This window comes from Hypanus sabinus, chromosome 27 (assembly GCF_030144855.1).
Source record: "Hypanus sabinus isolate sHypSab1 chromosome 27, sHypSab1.hap1, whole genome shotgun sequence".
Lineage (NCBI taxonomy): Eukaryota > Metazoa > Chordata > Chondrichthyes > Myliobatiformes > Dasyatidae > Hypanus > Hypanus sabinus.
The window spans coordinates 31,300,408-31,320,942 of record NC_082732.1 but is presented as its reverse complement, the minus strand read 5'-3'; the positions used below and the strand labels follow the sequence as shown (position 1 = coordinate 31,320,942).

At 39.4% G+C, this 20,535-nt stretch overlaps 1 protein-coding gene across 3 annotated transcripts in view; it reads right to left on the bottom strand.

Moving 5' to 3' along the window:
• Positions 1-1,186: 1,186 nt before the first annotated feature.
• pank4 (pantothenate kinase 4 (inactive)) overlaps positions 1,187-20,535 on the bottom strand; it is a 75,679-nt gene continuing 56,330 nt past the window's right edge. For all 3 annotated transcript variants that reach the window (XM_059952160.1, XM_059952161.1, XM_059952162.1), the window contains 3 exons: positions 12,493-12,593; positions 11,741-11,809; positions 1,187-6,852 (listed from right to left, as the gene is read on the bottom strand). In XM_059952160.1, coding sequence (XP_059808143.1) covers positions 6,639-6,852; positions 11,741-11,809; positions 12,493-12,593 — 384 coding nt within the window. In that variant the 3' untranslated portion in view covers positions 1,187-6,638. The remainder of the gene's footprint in view (positions 6,853-11,740; positions 11,810-12,492; positions 12,594-20,535) is intronic.

The window sequence follows — 20,535 nt, the reverse complement described above, 5'->3', positions numbered from 1 at the left end:
TATTATAAGGATATAATGTTGAGGCTTTATAAAGCTCTGGTAGGCCCCACTTGGAGTGTTGTCAGCAGTTTTGAGCCCCTTATCTTAGACAGGATGTGCTGAAACTGGAGAGGGTTCAAAGGAGGTTCACAAAAATGATTCCAAGATTGAATGGCTCTACAACATATGAAGAGTGTTTGATGGCTCTGGGCTTGTATTTACTGGAATTCAGAAGAATGAGGAGTGACCTCATTGAAACCTATTGGATGGTGAAAGGCCCAGATAGAGTGGATTTGGGGAGGATATTTCCTGTGCTGGGGAAGTCTAAGACCAGAGGACACAGCCTCAGAATAGAGGGATGTCTGTTTAAAATGGAGATGAGGAAGTATTTCCTCAGACAAAGGGTGGTGAACCTGTGGAATTCTTAGCCAGACAACTGTTGAGGCCAAGTCTTTATGTACATTTAAGGCAGGGGTTGATAAGATTCTTGACTGGTCGAGGCATGAAGGGATATAGGGAGAAGGCAGGAGATTGGGGCTGAGAGAAAAATTGGATCATGATGAAATAGTGGAGTAGACACAATAGGTTAAGTGGCCTAATTCTGCTCCCATATCTTATATTTATAAGTCGTGGATGTGCCATACTGGGAAATTCTCATGTAGTGTTCACACATTACCCTAATATTTTTGGTGGCAAAGGTCACTGGTTTTAAAAGCAGTTTTGAAGAAGCTTTAGCATTTAATTACCATGCAACTAGCAGATGGTTTTGTAAAGTACAATAGCATTTGGGGAAAAATATCAAGATTGCTGAAGTGAAAATGGTCAAAATGAAAAGTGAATCAAATTGGGAAAAAATCTAGCTGCTGAAAATCTTAGGATAGGCAGCAGCTGTGGAATAAGTTCATGTTTTCATTGTCCATGCTACTTTATTCCTAAAAAAAGAAATAATCTCTTCAGGATAGGCCAGTAATCAATGAACCCAACCAATAAAGCCATGGCTTATATACAAATCATAATGTACTGATACATTATACTGTTCCATCAACTGTCCTACATCCCTCTGATACACTGACATCTTCATCACCATGATATTCTTCACTTTATTTAACATCAGGTGATGTCCTGATAAAATCAAAGGGAGAAAAAGTGTATATACATGTTTTACATACTTATCATATTAATTACACAAGAATCACAGTACTAAATATTCCTCCCAAAATAATCTGTAATTTATTCACATGGTGTCACTTGTTTTTTTCACATAAAATACAGTACGGTTTTTCTCTTTCCCAATCCGTTCCCTTGATTAGAGAGTACTTCTGGGGACATTAAGTCATGCTGCAAGTGCCATGCAGCCAGGAAATCTGGGACAATTTGAACTATAGATATTGATATAAATTTCTCTCTCTAGATAGAAATCCACCAAAACTTAAGCATTCTGATTGCCCTGAAGTCTGGTTGAAGTGATTTACTGTGCTGTGCCGTATTACCTTTTGTCCTGCCCACATTCCCATAGCAAAATTGTAGCTCTTGTAGAGAATTCACATCAATAGCTTATTATGAATATACTATCCTCTGCCTTTGCTTATTAATAAACACAATATCAATGGCTTCAATACAACAGTTTATACTTTATGCTGACCACAAGAAGCAATGTGAATCTAGAAATTCTAAAGGTACAATATCATTTATTATTTTGCTCTCCCTCTTATCTTGATGCTCCACATAGCACAATAAAGCACAAAAATCCCAACCACCAATCCCTCTTAACACATATCTTTTTAAAAATGTATTCAGGCTTATGTTCCCGATCGTTTCGATGATTTTTTTTTTGTTGCCACCATGAAAGAATACTGCTCATGCGAGGACCACAGCATGTCCAAGGAAGAAAGCCTGACCACAAAAAGCAACAGCCAGTGGGCCTGTTGGAATCTGATATCAGTTTTCAATTAATGTTGCATTTGAAAAGCTGTCTCTCTCTAAAAGCAACACAGAAAACAATTCCTTTACGCAGCAGTCTTCTTATCTCAAGCCATTGCATCTGAAGAAGAGTTTTAGCAAGGGAACAGGAAGCAAGTGTATTAGTTCTGCAATTTTTTTCTTATTAAGACAAAATGACCAAACAGCACTTTCCATTAAGCCACATTAATACTGATATCTTCCAAGAACTTGAAAAATGGTTCATAAAATTATGCCATCATTACACTTTAATTAGACCTACTGTACATAATTAAGCTGTACTACCAACTAATCAAAAATAATCAGTATTTTATAGATAGCAAAAAAACAAATTATTTAATGGAACGTACAAAATATTCACAGTGTGCCGGCTGGTGGTGCAGTGGCATCAGCATTGGACTTTGGGGCAGAACGTACGGAGTTTGAATCCAGCCGGCTCCTGTGCACACTTTCCATCCGTACTGGGTTGAACATCGAGCTAGCAACTCAACCTCATAAAAAAGAAATTGCCTGCTACAGAAACATAAACCGCAAAAAAAAAAGTTGATGGTCTATGCTCCCTCATGAGTTGAAAGGCAATTTCTTCTTCTATTTCTTTGGTTAACTGGGGAGGTGGCCCAGTTCCTCTCATTTTCACATCAGAAAGTCATCGGTTTAATCTCCACTATCCACTTAAACATGCAACCTGCAATGCTTCCATATAATGTTGCATATTCAAAGAAACATCTTTAAGAGTTTAAATCAAAGCCCCAACTACACTCTCAATTGGATATAGATATCACCATGGTGTTATTCCAAGAGTAAACTACTCAATATTCCTTCCTCAGCAACCAATTAGCCAGTCATTTATTCAATTAACATTTGTCAGAGTATACCATATGCATATTGGCAGCTGTTCATTATGATTCTTCTAAAGTACTTCAGCAAATCCTCAGAAAATAAGGAACATATCTGCAATTTTTGCAAAAGCCAAAAAAGATTTTTTTTTTAATTTAGGTGTTTCATTGAATGAAACACCTAAATTCAGCCAATTATCTAATCAGAAAGCTTCACCCTTTGCCAAGCCAGAGAATCTGGCAAATTCTCGAACAATTCCTGCTCCCATTATCCAACTCTCTTGGTTTTGGTGTGAAAGTTTTCTTTTAATGTTTATTTAAAAATTACCTTTTGCCATCTGGACCCCAGGCTGTCAACAGTGTAATTTGAAGGAGTGACGTTCATGCACCTTCTTCATACTGTTAACTGTATCATAACCTACCAGGGGCAGTGCATCTCACTTTCTGAAGACATCTGGTTGCATCAGTCAAGATCAAAGCAATAATTAGAAGGGCTTAAAAAAAAGTGAGTGAATATAGGCAGCAATGTGTCAGCAAATGAGTAGGTGGTGCATTTGATTTGGGGCTTTAATTATGAACTCTGCAAGATTATACTAGACTCTTAAGTACAGCAAAGCTATTTCTACTGTGCAAGGCTTTAGAAGTCACATATTAAGTGCATAAAAAAAACTAGTGTGATCGCTAGGTGTAGTTGTCCTTAAACGGAGATGCAGTCTCAGTCCACAAACGCAGTATCAATCCTCACTTCCAGGGCGGTCTTTGTGGAATTTGCACGTTCCACCTGACACCACATAGCCTTTCCTTCCATGATCCAGTTACCTTCCACATCCTAGGTCAGTAGATTAGCCATTAAGTTGGCCCTAATGTTGATAGGTAGACAGGTATGTGGTTATGATGGTATTGACGGGGATGTGAGTGAGAATTAGTTACAGGGATAGAAGGAGGGAAATGGTAATGATGGGATTTCACTGAGAATCAGCATTGATTTGTTGGACTAAAAGATCTCCCTCAAGATCATATGGAAACTTAAAAACATCAAAGCATCTCCATTCAGGCTGGATTTCAGGAGTCACTACAAGCAGTCAAAATAAATTCAAGGGATCATAATAGTAAATCAGAATGCTAGTCCTAATTCCTAAGAAAACAATCCATTTTTAAATACAACCTCAAGATTTTCCCCCATCTTGTGTAATAAGATCAGAGCATTAATCCATGCTGAATGATCTTAGCCAAATTATCATTTCACAATTGCTGATCAGCAACTCTTGTTAAAGGTCTGTATGTACAGCAGGCAAGGACAAGACTAAGCTTTCTATGATGTACAGTCACACAACTGTGACACACCATCTAAGTGCATTTATGAGGAATCTTTGCTTGATGAAGTACTGTCACTGTGCAATTGTGACTGCAAATCTGATTTTTATACAAATATTACCTTTCAAACACAGGATAAAAATTGTTACTGAATCACCGTTCCTCTTTCATTCACTATTCAAAACCCAAAGTGACAGTGAACACTGGCATACAGCACTTGAATTGAGCGATATGTTTCCATGCAATACCTCGTGTAAAGCCTTTTATAGCTGGCATGATCTACCTACTGCTCAAAAAGAGAGCGGAAGCAAATTCAGTAACTTTCAAAAAACAAGTTGGGTACGTATATACTTGAACAGGATAAAAATGTGAGGTGGGTAAAGCCTAGTGGAGAAGCACTAACTGACCAAGTTTCATTTAGCTGGAATTGCCATGTTGGGCCTCCTCTTCTAGCACTCTAGATATGATGACTGAAATGTGAATCATGCAACTTATGGTGAAATTTTGCACAATATTTATCTTCCCTCAGTTCTTTAACATCAAAACTTTTAAAAAGGCTATTTAGGAGATAAAGTCAAGCAACCATATATAGTCAATTAGGGTCACAGTGCAAGCCACAAAAATACTCGCTCTTAAGAATTTAATTGCATCAGCAAACACTCAGGCCCTTTGATCTCAAGTCTTCAATAGGGTAGAAGTGAGAGAACAAGTTAATTTCGTGCACAGCAGTTCACAGAGAAGTTTCTAAGCTACACCCTTTGACATTTTATTTCTCCACTATCCCACTATTTCCTGATGATACATACATGCATGGGTCTAAACACTATGCGCAAAGGGACTCTCATTTAATTCTAGGCTATTTTAAATTCCACTTACCCCATTATAATCAAGTGACAGAAATGGCCTACAATTCACCTGTCCATAACTTCTTCACAGAGATTTAGGACTCCTTTGAAGCTTTACAGTTCAATGAAATACCATACAAACACTCTACTGAATCTAAATTGAACTGCCTCAGTACTGTATATTCATCCTATTATTAGGCCCATACAAGCAAGCATAATTCTTGCACCAAGCATTACTTAGAAAGAATTACAATGAATGACAAAATTTAATTCAATACTTGCAAGCCTGACAAACTTTTGCTAACACAGTATCACCCACTCAGTAAGCTGCAAATAATTCACACCACACTGATTCTGCCAAGTCGACGATCATTCCTGAAAATAAGACATCAAGACTAGCTGATGCACTGTGCAGGATCAGACAAATTATAGTATAAAACTTTGAAGTATTGTTTGCAAATTTAAGTCAGCTGTCTCAGATTGCAGATTTTGCCTGCAGTACTCACGGTACTTGTATTGTGTAGGTGTTAACCACTCAGTGTAGATGTTTTGTGCCAGAATGAGAAGTTCAATTAAAGCCCAGAAACACAAGATCAAAATCTATAAATGAGCACTCAATGTTTTGGGTCGAGACCCTACATCTGGACTGAGGGTTATGACCCAAAGTTTTGACATCCTATTCCCCTCCATAGATGCTGAGTTCTCCAGAGCTTTGCATGTATAATTAGTGGGCATAGCTTTATGGTAAGGACCACGAGATTCAGTGGGGATACAACAATTTTTTACAACGATGGAAAAATAGAATACAGTGTCTGAGAGGGTAGTGGAGGCAGAAATTCTCTCAACATTTTAGCAATATCTAGATGAGCAACTGAATAGCAAAGAAAGAAAAAAGCAATGGACTAGGTACTGATAAAATGGGTTAGTATAGTTGGGTATTTTGAAGAGACTGTTTGTAAAGATGAAGAGCCCATTTCTGGTCTTTATGACTATCACTGACTTAGAGTAAACCAGTTCCTTTCCAGAAAAGATTTTCAAACCAAAATTCCAATGATATCACCAAGAATCAATGGATAATGTTATTCTGATTCAAGTATTGAATTTATAATTTGGATGATGTAAATTACTCCACCATTACCAGATTCACTTACAGACTGCATCCATTATCACTTAACATTAAAACACAAACAACTTGCATAAACCACTAGTGTATCTTCAGTTTTATACAACTTAAATTGTTTTTTTCTGATATAATACAGGATTTAAAAAAACATTTATAACTGTACTACTGAGAGCTAATCACAATTCAAAATGGGCACAGTATGTCAATTTGAGCCATGAACCATTTTGTTTTAAGAGACCCAACATTGCCATCTGCATTTTACGTCATCCATGAAGCCTATTTCTTCAAGGGAACAGCTTGAGAAAGGGATTACATTTAACCTGATTGTCTTGAGTGAGCAAAAGCAAAACAATATTCATTTCCACAAATACTGTGTCTATACAATAAATGTTTTAAGTATATGGTAGCTGTACATATATAATATATATTATTGCTTCTGACACAAAAGCTTTTTTGATCCATATTAACTTTTCTTCCAATCTGCAAATATATAATCACAGAAAATAATACAATTACATTCCACAGAGCCCTTTCAGTGTCAGTGCAATGCCAAGTCCTTCCTCAGCAAAGTAGTTCACAATTTCACTTCGGTGCCATTTCATATTTAAAAACTACACTGAAGATACTTCCGCCAAGGCGTTCTGCCAACCAGGCATTCTTGATGACAGCAAGTTTGAGGCTTTCACAACGCAATGCTGCATAATAATTTGTATGAATAGCTCGACCCATGCCTTCAATAATCACTAGATCGGTCTTCCTCTCCCAGACCACTGTTGCCAATCCTTTGTCAAGCCGACTAAGAGAGAAGTGGATACAAAACAAAATTGTTAATCTTTGCATCCAGTGTACTGGGGTTAGGGTGAAATGGGGGAATTTGAACATATTTCATTGCAGCTATCCTACTAGCAAAAGAGAAAGAAAGTCACATGAAAAAAGGGCTTATAAACTTAGCCAAGTGCAGTTATTTAGTATCCCTATTCTCCCAACCAATATATAAACAGCCTCATCCTGATCCATTAAACAGTGCAACTTCACAATCTAACCTCAAAGAGAATTAAGGAAGCAGAGCAAAAAATGTGAACAAATTCAAAAAGTACCGTGTTATGCACATGGAGAGCCACAAGAAACTTACATGAAAAAGAGGATCAAAATACAGAAAAATAGACTGATTTCCTTATGTCATCTTCTTCCCCTTTGTGATTAAAAAAAACTGTAATCCATAAATTTTGTGGGTTCCAAGATGGCCAATGGTGTCAATGTGGGAACCACCAACTCTTCCACAGATAGGTCAGACAGTCACAGATGGGCTAGGCAGAGGGGCTCCCACAACAGTACATAGAATCAAGTGTCCACTTCAGGGGTCTGGTGTTGGGGACAGGAGGGAAGTGACCAGCCCAACATAGCTAATTAAGATTGATTTGGGCCTCGATATTGCAGATGGGTAAGTTGGGCTGGTCACATAGACAATAGGTTCAGGAGTAGGCCATTCGGCCCTTCGAGCCAGCACCGCCATTCAATGTGATCATGGCTGATCATCCACAATCAGTACCCCGTTCCTGCCTCCTCCCCATATCCCTTGACTCTGCTATCTTTAAGAGCTCTATCTAACTCTTTCTTGAAAGCATCCAGAGAATTGGCCTCCACTGCCTTCTGAGGCAGAGCATTCCATAGATCCACAACTCTCTGGGTGAAAAAGTTTTTCCTGAACTCTATTCTAAATGGCCTACCCCTTATTCTTAAACTGTGGCCTCTGGTTCTGGACTCCCCTGATACTGCTTTAAATATATAGAAAGGAAAGGACGACATAGGTCATGTGTGGGTCCCTTACAGATATTCGTAGAGAATTTATAATCAGGCAATAGAATTAACCAATTTATGTGTTTCAGTCTTCATTGAAGATACACAAAACTTGTAAAATATATTAGAGTATCAATTGTCTAGTGACAATGAGGAAACTTGGTCAAAAAAAAGTAGTTCTACCAATGCTGGTGACTTGAGGTGACCCAACGCCAGAGGGTCCGATAACTTGCATCCCAGAATTTTGTAGAGATTTTTGTAGATCTCTTCCAGAGATCTCTTGATTCTGGATTTGTTTCCAAGAATTGGAGGGCAGCAGATGTAACATCACTATTTTAGCAGGAAGGTAGAAATAAGGGAATTACTGAACTGATATTTTTACTGTGCATCAGTGATAAGGAATGAAAAAGGTAATAACAGAATACCTTGAAATGAATAGTGGGATTAAGACAGCCAACATGGATTTATGAAAGAGAAAATCATATTTGACTCATCTACTGCAGTTCTTTTACCATGTTACTCAGAATTGATAAGTATCCTGGAAAAAAAGATTTTAGAATCAATGGATACGGCGTGTTTGGAAGACCTGCAGAGGAAACTGGACAATGAAATTAGGGCACAAAAAAAAATTAATGGACAATATACTGACATGAATTGAGAATTGTTTACTGGACAGAGAAAAAGGGAGGGGGGGGGGAAAAAGAAGATTATTTCCAGATAGGTGGATCACAAATTGTGGCATATACTACAAGCACCTTTTCACAATCTATGTTTACAATTTGGCTGTGGGAAGCAAATATCATGGTTCCAAGATAATACTAAATAGGATTTTGGGTATACAGAAAGCTGTGAAGAGCTTCCACGGGGAATACAGAGACAATCTGAGTGAGTGAGAACATGACAGATGGAATATAATGTAAATAAAATATGAAATTGTCCAGTTAACTGAATAATGGAGTATTTATGTAATGGTGAAACTCAGAAGTGTTCATAAGAACACATGGAAATAGGAGTAGTAGGCCACTCAGCTTCTCAATATGAACAGTTCTGATTTACCTACGTCTCATTTCCTCTTCTGTGCCAGTTCCCTGTTGCCCTGATATTTCATTTTTTTAAAAAATCTACTTCCCTTTAAAACGGCTCAATGGTCTAGCCTTCATAACACTGCAGGGTATAGAATTCCAGAGACTCACCACCCCCTGGGAGTTCCTACATACCTCAGTTTTAGACGATTGCCCCATAATCTTTAACCATGTCCCCTTGCCAGAAATTCTCCCACTTGTGCAAACATTTTGACATCTGCCCTGTCATGCCTCTCAGGATCTCATACATCTCAATATATGCCTCAATCTTCCCAACAACAAAGAGCATAGAATCTAATTTCATTAGCTGCTTGTAACAGGACAACATTCCAATCCCAGCAGTAAACCTACTGAAACTGTTTTGGATTGCCTACAATGCCAGTATATTCTTCCTTAAACAGGGGACTAGAATTGAGCACAGGACATCAGGCATTGCCATCAATACATGTCTATTTCTAAACTCCAACTCTCTTGCAATAAAAGGCCAAAACATCATTTGTCTTCCTAACCACTTACTGCATCTGCCAACTGAAGTTTTGCAATTTCTGCACAAGAACGTCTAGTTCTTTGACCATTAATTATTATCTTTTATTACCATGAGTTCTAATCTTGTTCACTTGTCTTTTACATAGCAACTTGTCAGAGTCTAAAAATCAAAGCACAGTACAGCTTACCAGTTTTCCTTTATCAACACTACTCACTGTTTCTCAAAGAACCCTAATAAATTTGTTAAGTATGACACACCTTTCATAAAACATGTCTGATTACATAAAGTTTTTCTAAACAACTAGACATTTTTTCCTTGATTATAAACTCCACTACCTTGCCAACAACAGATCTTAACCTAAGAGGCCTATAGTTACGTTTGTCTTCCTCTTGAACAACTACACATTTGTGGTTTTCCAATGCACTTGTACCTTCCCAGAACTCATTTAGTTTTAACGAACATCAACCAATGGCTGCATCAACCTCTGTAGCTGTTTTCATTAAAACCTTCAGGTGCAGGCCATCAGGACCTGGCACCTTGTTTGCTTTAGATCCATTAATTCTTCCACCACCTTGTCGCACATTATAGTAATTGCTAGAAATTCTTCCTCACCATTTGAAACTCATTCATCAGATTCTTTGGGATATCTACAGCATCTTCCTCTGAAAACCAACTCAAATCAACTCTTTCCTTGCTCCTTGTTGTTAATTCCCCAGATGTAATATCTAGGGGTCCTACATTCAACCAAACTACCCAATAAGCCATTTGTTTTGACATTATTTGCTAGTTTTCTCTCATGATCAACTTTCTCCCTTGTGTTCAGACTCTGATGGTACAATTCTCAGTCCTCTGATCTACTGATCTATCACTACATATTCTCTAGTCTTTGATTAATATTTCTTTGATCTCCCTTGCTAACGATAGATGGCTCATTTTGCTCTTGGGATTGCTCTTTCTAATAAGGATCAATTACTGCTGAACATAATGGACTAGCTGTTTAAATATCTGACACTGTTATGCTGAGCCTCCCTTTTTGTTCACCAACTGACCTATTTCTAAGATACAGTTTCCACAACCTGCTAGATACAAAATTACAGATATTCACCATTCTCAGCAAATACAAGTAGCCACACCACTCCATTTCAAATGACTGATGCCTAATTTTGTTGCTGTATCTTCTTTGCCCATACTCTGAATGAATGCTGCAGCATTCTCAAAGGGATGAATGCTTTCTATTTGCTGATGTCTACTGTGTTCTGACTAATTATGGGGGGATGGGGGAGAAAGGGGGAAAATCATATCAATTAGCCACGCAGCCTATACATTTCTGGCTGGCTGAAATGCTAAATAAGTGGAAGAATGCTCGAAAAACACTGCAATGCAACACACCCGCCTGCACTCCTCCCACCAAATATGGCAGAACTGGCACTTTACTCTGCCCATGAGAGCACAGGCATAGCAACAGAATTCACTTAACAAAACAACAACTCCCTGATGGTTCAGTTGCTACAGGCAACTTAGCTGCAAAGACCAGAACGTTCCTGAACTTTTGCCAGACTCTCAACTTGGACTGCTGATTCATTATTATAACTGGGTCAGCAACTCCATTAGGGAGAAGTAATCACCAACTGAATTCTGAATTACCCAATCACCTTCATGTCTGTAAGATGAGTCAATAGAAAGAGGAAGGTTGATTGAAGAAGAAAATGTTTTAAAATGTGAGCAAGTCTGTTTGAGAGTGGACTGTGGGGTGATGGGACAGAGTGAGGACTAAGAAAATATATTGCAGTTGACTGAATTGGGGTAACTAGCTTACATTTCTCCAGCAGTATTGACAATATAATTAGACCATACAGACCATCCCTGGATAGTGAACATGTTCAAATTTTATCAATGTCCTTAAGTTGAAATCATCAGAAAATATACAAAAAACACTCAATCTGATAAACGTACCAAGATAGTATTGTGTGTTGTAACGAATGAAATCATAAACCCATAAAACCGATAAGAACAATTACTTAAAAGTGGTGAGAGGGAGAGGAACTTATTTTTGCCATTCATCAGAATAAATGAATGCATTGATTCAGACTTCTGAATTTAATAATATTACGGGAGCTCACTCTCATATGTACAGGTATCTATAATTCTGTCATTCATAATTCACAGAAGAATATAGGAGTTCACAGGATAAGGCAACTCCAAATGGAAGAGTTACAGGATAACAAATGGCAATAGAAAGCAAAGTTTTTGAACAAAGAGATGAGGACCAACAGGCAAAAGATAATCAGATAAAATTAGGGCAACAGTAGCAGACTTACCTCAGATCTAGGCATGGTGAACTGGATCCACTCTGAACAAGTACTAATTTATCTTTTTCTAAAGCCGTCCTGTAAGTAAAGGAAGCAAAGTTAAATAGCTATTACCTGAACTGTTTTACAGGGACATGAAGCAAACAATTACAAGGCCATAGACAGATTGTCAACCTCAACAAAACAGACCAGTACAAGGACCTAATGCCCAAGAAAAGAATGGCATGTCATCAGACTTCTGGAAAAAGACTATAAAGAGCTACTTGAGTCACTTATCTACAATTTCCACTGTTCTCACGTCAAAAAAACATGCAAAATTTTGTTTGGGTCTGTTCATTTACCTCAATAAAAATTAGAATTCTTCAGGGGAAATCAATAAGAACAAAGATCCAGTCCTAAACTACATCTTTCACAGATGAGCTTGAATCAAAAAGCTATTCAATAACCAATGGTCTCAATGACAAAACTGGACTTAGTCTTCATTCTCCAGATAAGGATCAGCCAACCAAATTTCTGACAGTGTCTAAACTCACAGCCAATGACATTCAATAACTGGTCCAAGATCCAAAAACTCTTACAAGAGACTAATCAGCCCATAAAGCATGTGCCCACACTACTCCCATCTTTTTTTTAAGCATGGCAAATTCAATGAAGTGCCACAAGGAAACAAATTGCAATGTGATCCATTTTATCTGAACTCCTCTGACAAATAATTGCTTTCATTTCCCTGACCAAAAGGTGAATGAAGTTCAGTTTCATACCTGATGATCGAATCCATTGCTGCAATTCTCTCTGTAACTATTGTCAGTTCACTGCAAGTTACATCATTTAATGCTGGTCCCGAGTTGCTGGCTAAAATAACCTGCATTTGAAAACAATAACATCAGCAAGTTTGGAATGAAATTAAACACAAATGCACTGAAGTGCTGAAGAGACACATTTTGTAAATGCCATGTGGCAAATAAAATTCAAACTTCCCCACTGCATCCAATTTATCTGTAGTAATAATCCAGCAGTTCCAGCACATTGTCCAAACACCATCACTGTCAATCCACTCTCCTTACAGCATTTGACTCTGCAGTTTGGAGTGTGAGTAGGAGAGGGAAAGTACACCAAAATGAGGGAGAGACGGACATAAAGATAATTGGCAATATCTATACAGACTTCTTCTGCACAATTGCTGGCTTGCAAAGGGAGGACGACAGAATGGGAGGAGTCAAAAACAAGGTCAGCTTAGCCACAGATACTTCTAATTCGGAAGATGACAAAAGAAAAATCATTTCAAAATGACTTATTCCACTTCAAACTGTCAAATTATTATTATTATAACAAATTGATAGTCCATCCTACACCCAACAAAAGAAAACACATTTACTAAAGTGAAAACTAAATGAGTTTTGCACTCCGCCAAAGCCATGGCTGACCCTGGTGGGGCCGATCCAAGGACCTCACTAAACCATCCAATCAGTAGTAGTGACAGGCTGTGTGTACAAAGGGACTTGGTCAACGTGAGCTTATGACTCCACCTACTAGGAATTTCTTATTCACAGAAAATAATTGCAGTACCCGATCCCAATCACGAATGGGGTTCAACAGGTTACCCGCAACTGGCAGTGTAGGGTAGACACACGCTGATCCATCCAGTGTGGAATGTATGCAGCCCTAGGCATTTTATCTTTCAGATACCAGAGTGAAGATTCAGAATTAGGTTTATTATCATTCACTGTATGCCAGGGAATCTGTATATATCATATGAAAAATTTTAAGTGCAACACAGAATTCCTTGTAGTTTTGTTGTAAACCAGGTCATTCAAAGGAGGAAAAGGAAGATGCACTAACAGCCAAACACTCTTAATTGAACCCTTTCTATATCCCAATGCTTCAAGCATCACACATAATTTAAATAGCTCAGTTGGATTTCTACAGATGGATTTTATGTGACATTCCTTGGATCATTTGAAACCTAGAGAATAGATGTTCAATGACTGGCAAATATTTAAAATGTTTGTTGTTAATATTGTCAAAGATATTACAAAGTCTTTATCATTTGTTGTAAGAGTATGCCCATTCTGCATTAGGGTAATGATGCTTACGAAGTCCAGAACAAATTGGGTTGATGAAACATTCTGCCATTCCAGCATGGGTAGGATGGTTCAATTCAGCGCATTCTGTGCAGTAAGCTTCTAGGTTTTCAACATCGGATTTCAATAAATCAGCATGCATTGTACAATTTAAACATTTTATGCATCTGCTGCAGCACAGTTCCAACAACAGCCCAGGTTTGATCCCAACCCTGAATTTTGTCAGTGTGAGGTTTACAGATTCTGCCTGTGCCCATGCGAATTTCCTCCGGGAGTTCCAGTTTCTTCCCACATTTGAAATGGTAGGTGAAGGCAGGTTAACCAGTTACTGTCCCTAGCGAAGGTGGCAAGAGAAACAGGAAAAAAAATTGATGGATTTGTAAGAGAAAACTGGTTACAGAATTATAATTGAGGTAATAGGGGTGATGGGATTTCTTCAAAACCTAACATGTGCTAAATGGACTGAATAGCCTCTTCAGTGCCATAATATTAGAAATAAACAGAGTTTGTGTACCAGGGGCCTACATATTCACACACAGCATCTTTTCAACAAGTTGCAGCCACTGTCTGCAAAGCTGAGGAGAAATGAGATTTTTCATGTACACTCAAGTTTATTTGTCACATATACATCGAAATGTACATAGTGAAATACATAGCTTGCATTAACCATCAGCACACCGAGGTTGCCCTGGGAGAAGTCAGAAGGTGTTGCTAGACATTCCAGTGCCAACAATGCTTGCAGAACTAAGCAACTTCCCCCAGAATGGATCACGTTGTGATTCTATTACTGATCATTTCTTACACATCAAAAGCAGCTTTAGTTTAAAACTACACCTCTATTCATCCTTACATAGGAGGCCTCAGGGGCAAAATAATTATAGCAATAGATTGCAAGTGTGCATCTAAAATATATTTGAGTGTTTTTCTGTTTTCAACTATTGTAGAAATTACAAGATGACAAGCACTGTACTCAAACAAATGCAGCAAACAGCACTAATTCACAGTATTACAACAGAACAAAAGTAATTTTAAATCTGTAAAGTGTGTTTAACTTTGTAAGAACATCAAATAAAAAGTAAAATATTAATGGGGTCAGGCAGCTGTACTGTGGATTCAGTGTATTGAGCCTTTAGCCAATCACCATAGCTCACAAAAGGTGGGTGAAAGGATTAACACACTGTCACCAGCTGATGTTCCTAAGTGACTCATAAAAGAAATTTAAAAAAAAAATTACCCTCCTCCTATTCCCATCTCTCCTTTACTTTCCCCTATCCTGGAGTACCATCAAATCTTGGGGTGGCCTAGAATCTAGACTGGACAACCTTTTGTAAATACAGAGCAAGTTTTGGCTGGCAACTTGATCACAATACACAGTACCCAGCCTGCAAACTGGTTATTGGATAATGTTCAGGGATAGGAATGAACTTACCTACTAACTAGCTCAACATTGCGCAGGCCCATTGTGGACCCCAATGCCACCAAGTACAATTGCTAACTTAGCACTATGCCTCAGACAATGAACACTGAATACAAGTGTACAAATAAATTCACCAATAAAGCAATTTTGAGTAGCGAGTCTCATCAGGTGTGAGGCACTGCTTTGAAGTAGCGAGTGAGAGAGCAACATCTTGCAGGGCGGGAGCCATTTGAAAACTACAAGTCTCACTGGGAGTGAGTTTTATTTGAGCCAATAAAAAGAAAGGAGCTGTAAACAGAGCAGCAACTGTATAAGTGAGACATTGTTAGAGTGGTTTGGTTTTGGCTCAACAGGCTTGGACAAGCACAGACACAGACTTAAGCAAGTTTCCAGTAGTTTTCTTTTCCAGTTGGTACACAGCTAATGCACTGAGAATGGGTCCAGAGCTAGTGGTATGTTGTTTCTGTGAGATGTAGGTACCTTCAAAGACCTCTAGTCTCCCTGATAACTGTATCTGCACAAAGTGCACGGAGCTGCAGCTTGTAAAAAACCGTGTTAAGGAAATGGAGCTGCAGCTTGATTACCCTCAGCTCATTCAGGGGACTGAGCAGGTGATAGACTGGAGCTACAGGGAGGTAGTCACCCTTAACTTACAGCAGGCAGGTGTCCGGATGAAAGTCAGGAGAGAGACGAGAAAAAAGCAGCCAATGCAGAGTACCTCTGCAGCCGTTTCCCTCAAAGATAAATGTACCGCTTTGAAAATTGTTGGGGGGAACGAGGTGACCTATCAGGAAGAAGCCACAGTGAGCAAGTGTCTGGCACTGTGGCTCAGAAGGGGGTAGAAAAGGTGAGTGGTAGTGAAAGGAGATTCATTCATTATTTAGAGAAACAGAAACAAGATTCCTTGGAGGAAGTAAGATTCCCAGATGATTTGTTGCCTCCCGGGTGCCAGGGTCAGAGATATCTCAGATCAAGTCCATAGCATTCTTAAGTCGAAGGGTGAGTAGCCAGAGGTCGCGGTCCATGTTGATACCATTGACATCAGTAGGATGGGTGATGAGGTCATGCAAAGTGAATTCAGGGAATTAGGTACTAAGTTAAAGGGCAGGATTTCCAGGGTTATGATCTCAGGATTGCTACCTGTGCCACATGGTAGTGAGGCCAGAGATAGGAAGAACATACAGCTTAACACCTGGCTAAGGTGGAAGGGCTTCAGATTTTGGATCATTGGGCTCTCTTCCAAGAACAATAAGACCTGGATAGAAAGGAAGGTTTGCAATTGAAGTAGAGGGTGACTAATTTCCTGGAGGGAAGGTTCACTAGTGTTGCCCAAGGTGGGGAGATGGTTTAAACTAGAATTACAGGGGGATGGGAACCAAAGCACCAGAACAGACAGTGGAGTGGTTGATAAGCCTACATACAAAGTCAGGAATCAAAAGGTTGAGCAAATGTTCTAAACTGTGTCTATTTCAATGCGAGGAGTATTATAGGAAAACCAGACAGGCTCAGGGCATGAATCAACAAGTGAAATTATGACATTATAATCATTAGCGAGACACATTTGCAGGAGCAGCAGGACTTGCAGTTCAGTGTTCCAGATTCCATTGTTTTAGAAAGCAGGTGGGATTAAAATGGAAGGAGCAGCATTACTAGTCAAGGAAAAGGTCACGGCAGTACTCAGTCAAGACAGACTGGAGAGCTCATCTACTGAGGCTTTAATAGACAATACACAATAGGTGCAGAAGTAGACCATTCGGCCCCTCGAGTCTGCACCGCCATTCTGAGATCATGGCTGATCATTCACTATCAATACCCAGTCCCTGCCTTGTCCCCATATCCCTTGATTCCCCTATCCATCAGATATCTATCTAGCTCCTTCTTGAAAGCATCCAGAGAATTGGCCTCCATCGTCTTCCGAGGCAGTGCATTCCACACCTCCACAACTCTCTGGGAGAAGAAGCTCTTCCTCAACTCTGTTTTAAATAACTGACCTCTTATTCTCAATCCATGCCCTCTGGTACTGGACTCTCCCAACATCTGGAACATATTTCCTGCCTCAATCCTATCAAATCCTTTAATTATCTTAAACGTTTCAATCAGATCCCCTCTCAATCTCCTCAATTCCAGTGTGTACAAGCCCAATCTCTCCAATCTCTCTGCATAAGACAGCCCTGCCATCCCAGGAATCAACCTAGTGAATCTACGCTGCACTTCCTCAATTGCCAGAATGTCCTTCCTTAAACCTGGAGACCAAAACTGTACACAATATTCCAGGGCCCTGTACAAATGCAAAAGGACATCCTTGCTCTTGTACTCAATTCCCCTTGTAACAAAGGCCAACATTCCATTTGCCCTCTTCACTGCCTGTTGCACTTGCTCATTCACCTTCATTGACTGGTGAACTAGGACTCCTAGGTCTCTTTGCATTTCTCCCTTACCTAACTCTACACCGTTCAGACAATACTCTGCCCTCTTGTTCATGCTTCCAAAGTGGATAACTTCACATTTATTCACATTGAATGACATCTGCCAAGTATCTGCCCACTCACCCAGCCTATCCAAGTCTCCCTGTATTCTCCCAACGTCCTCTTCGCATGTCACACTGCTACCCAGTTTAGTATCGTCAGCAAACTTGCTGATATAGTTTTCAATGCCCTCAACTAAATCGTTGACATAAATCGTAAAGAGCTGTGGTCCCAATACAGAGCCCTGTGGTACCCCACTAGTCACCTCCAGCCAGTCCGAGAAACACCCATTCACTGCTACCCTTTGCTTTCTATCTGCCAACCAGTTTTCTATCCATGTTGAAACCCTGCTCCCAATGCCATGAGCTCTGATTTTACTCACCAATCTCCTATGTGGCACCTTATCGAATGCCTTCTGAAAATCTAGGTACTCAACATCCACTGGCTTACCCTCGTCTAACATCCTTGTTACACCCTCAAAAAACTCCAACAGATTAGTCAAGCATGATTTGCCCTTGGTAAATCCATGCTGGCTCGGCCTAATCCTATTTCTGTCATCAAGATGTGCCACTATTTCGTCCTTAATAATGGACTCAAGCATCTTCCCCACGACTGATGTTAGGCTTACAGGGCAATAGTTCTCCGTTTTCTCCTTCCCTCCCTTCTTGAAAAGTGGGATAACATTAGCCACTCTCCAATCTTCAGGAACTGATCCTGAATCTAAGGAACATTGGAAAATAATTACCAATGCATCCGCAATTTCCTGAGCCACCTCTTTTAGAACCCTCGGATGCAGACCATCTGGACCCGGGGATTTATTAGCCTTCAGTCCTACCAGTCTACTCATCACAGTTTCTTTCCTAATGTCAATCTGTCTCAATACCTCTGATATCTTATGACCCTGGCCCATCCATACATCTGGGAGATTGCTTATGTCCTCCCTGGTGAAGACAGATCTAAAGTACGCATTAAATTCTGTTGCCATTTCCCTGTTTCCCATAACAATTTCTACCAATTCATTCTCCAAGGGGCCAACATTGTTCTTAACTATCTTCTTTCTCTTCACGTAGCTAAAAAAGCTTTTGCTATCCCCTTTTATATTCCTGGCTAGACTGAGCTCATACCTGATTTTTTCTCTCCGTATTGCTTTTTTAGTTAAGATCTGCTGTTCCTTAAAACTTTCCCAATCATCTGTATTCCCACTCATCTTAGCCCTGTCATACTTTTTTCTTTAATGCTATACAATCTCTGACTTCCTTTGTTAACCACTGTGGCCCCTTCCCCCTCTTTGAATCCTTCCTTTTCTACTGAGATAGTTCAAAGGATAGAACTGAGGAATAAGAAAGGTATGAGCACATTAATGAAATTATATTATGGACCACCTAGAAGTCCATGGGATCTAGTGGAGCATTTGTGGAGAGATTACAGACTTGAAAGAAACATAATGTTGTAATAGTAGGTGATTTTAACATTTCACATTCACTGAGACTCCATTATTTAAAAGGGCTGGAAGGGAAAGAGCTTGTCAAACGTGTTCAGGAAAGCTTCCTTAATCAGTGCATTGAAGTCCCAGCTAGAAAGAGTACAATGCTAGATCTCCTATTAGGGAATGAGACAGAGAAGAAGACAGAAGTTCATGAAGGAGAACACTTTGTATCTAGTGATCGTAAAATGCCATTAGTTTCCAGGTAATTATGTAAAAGGATAAATCTGGTCCTCGGGTTGAGATTCTCAGTTGGAGAAAAGATCATTTTGATGGGATCAGAAGGAATCTGGCATGTGTGGATTGGTTTAGGTTGTTTTCAGGCAAAGTTTTACTTGGTAAATGGGAAGCCTTCAAAAGTGAAAATTTGAGAGGACAGAGTTTGTATGTTCCTGTTGGAATAAAAGGCAAGGATAACAGGTTTACGGATCCTTGGTTTTCAAGAGATATTGAGGCCTTAGTTAAGAAAAAGGAGCTGCATAGGGGGGTATAGGCAGGCAGGAACAAATAAGAAATGGAAGAGAACACTTAAGAAGGAAATCAAGAGGGTGAAAAGAAGACATGAGGTTGTTGCAGCAGACAATGTGAAGGAGAATCCTAATGCAGATATATTAAGAATAACAGGATAGCAAGAGACAAAACTGGTCCTTTGGAAGATCAGAGTGGTAATCTATGCATGGAGCTGAAAAAATGGGGGAGATCTTACATATATTTTTTGCATCTGTGTACTTACTCAAGAGATGGACACAGAGTCTATAAAGTGAGGAAAACAGCAGCAAGGTCATGGACCCTATACAAATAACAGAGGAGATGCTTGCTATCTTGAGGTAAATTAATGTGGATAAGTCCCAAGGGCTTAAAAATTTGTTCCCTCGGACCCTGTGGGAGGGTAGTGCAGAAATTGCAGGAGCCCTAGTAGAGATATTTAAAACATCCTTAGCCATGGATGAGTTGCCAGAGGATTGGAGGATAGTTCTGTTCTTTAAGAAAGGCTCTAAGAATAAACCAAGAAATTATAGGGAAGTGAGCCAGACATCAATGGTGGGAAAGTTACTGGAAAGTATTCTAAGGGACAGATATATAACTATTTGGATAGATAGGGACTGACTAGGTATAGCCAACATAGCTTTGTACGTGGAAAGTAATTTCTAACCAATCCTAAAGAGAGTTTTTTGAGGAAGTTACTAGGAAAGTTGATGAAGGCAAGACAGTGGACGTTGTCTACATGAACTTTAGCAAGGCCCTTGACAAGGTCCTGAATGGGTGGTTGGTCAAGGAAGTTCAGTTGCTTGGCATTCAAGATGAGCTGGATTAGACATTGGCATCACAGAAGTCAGAAAATGGGTGTAGATGGTTGA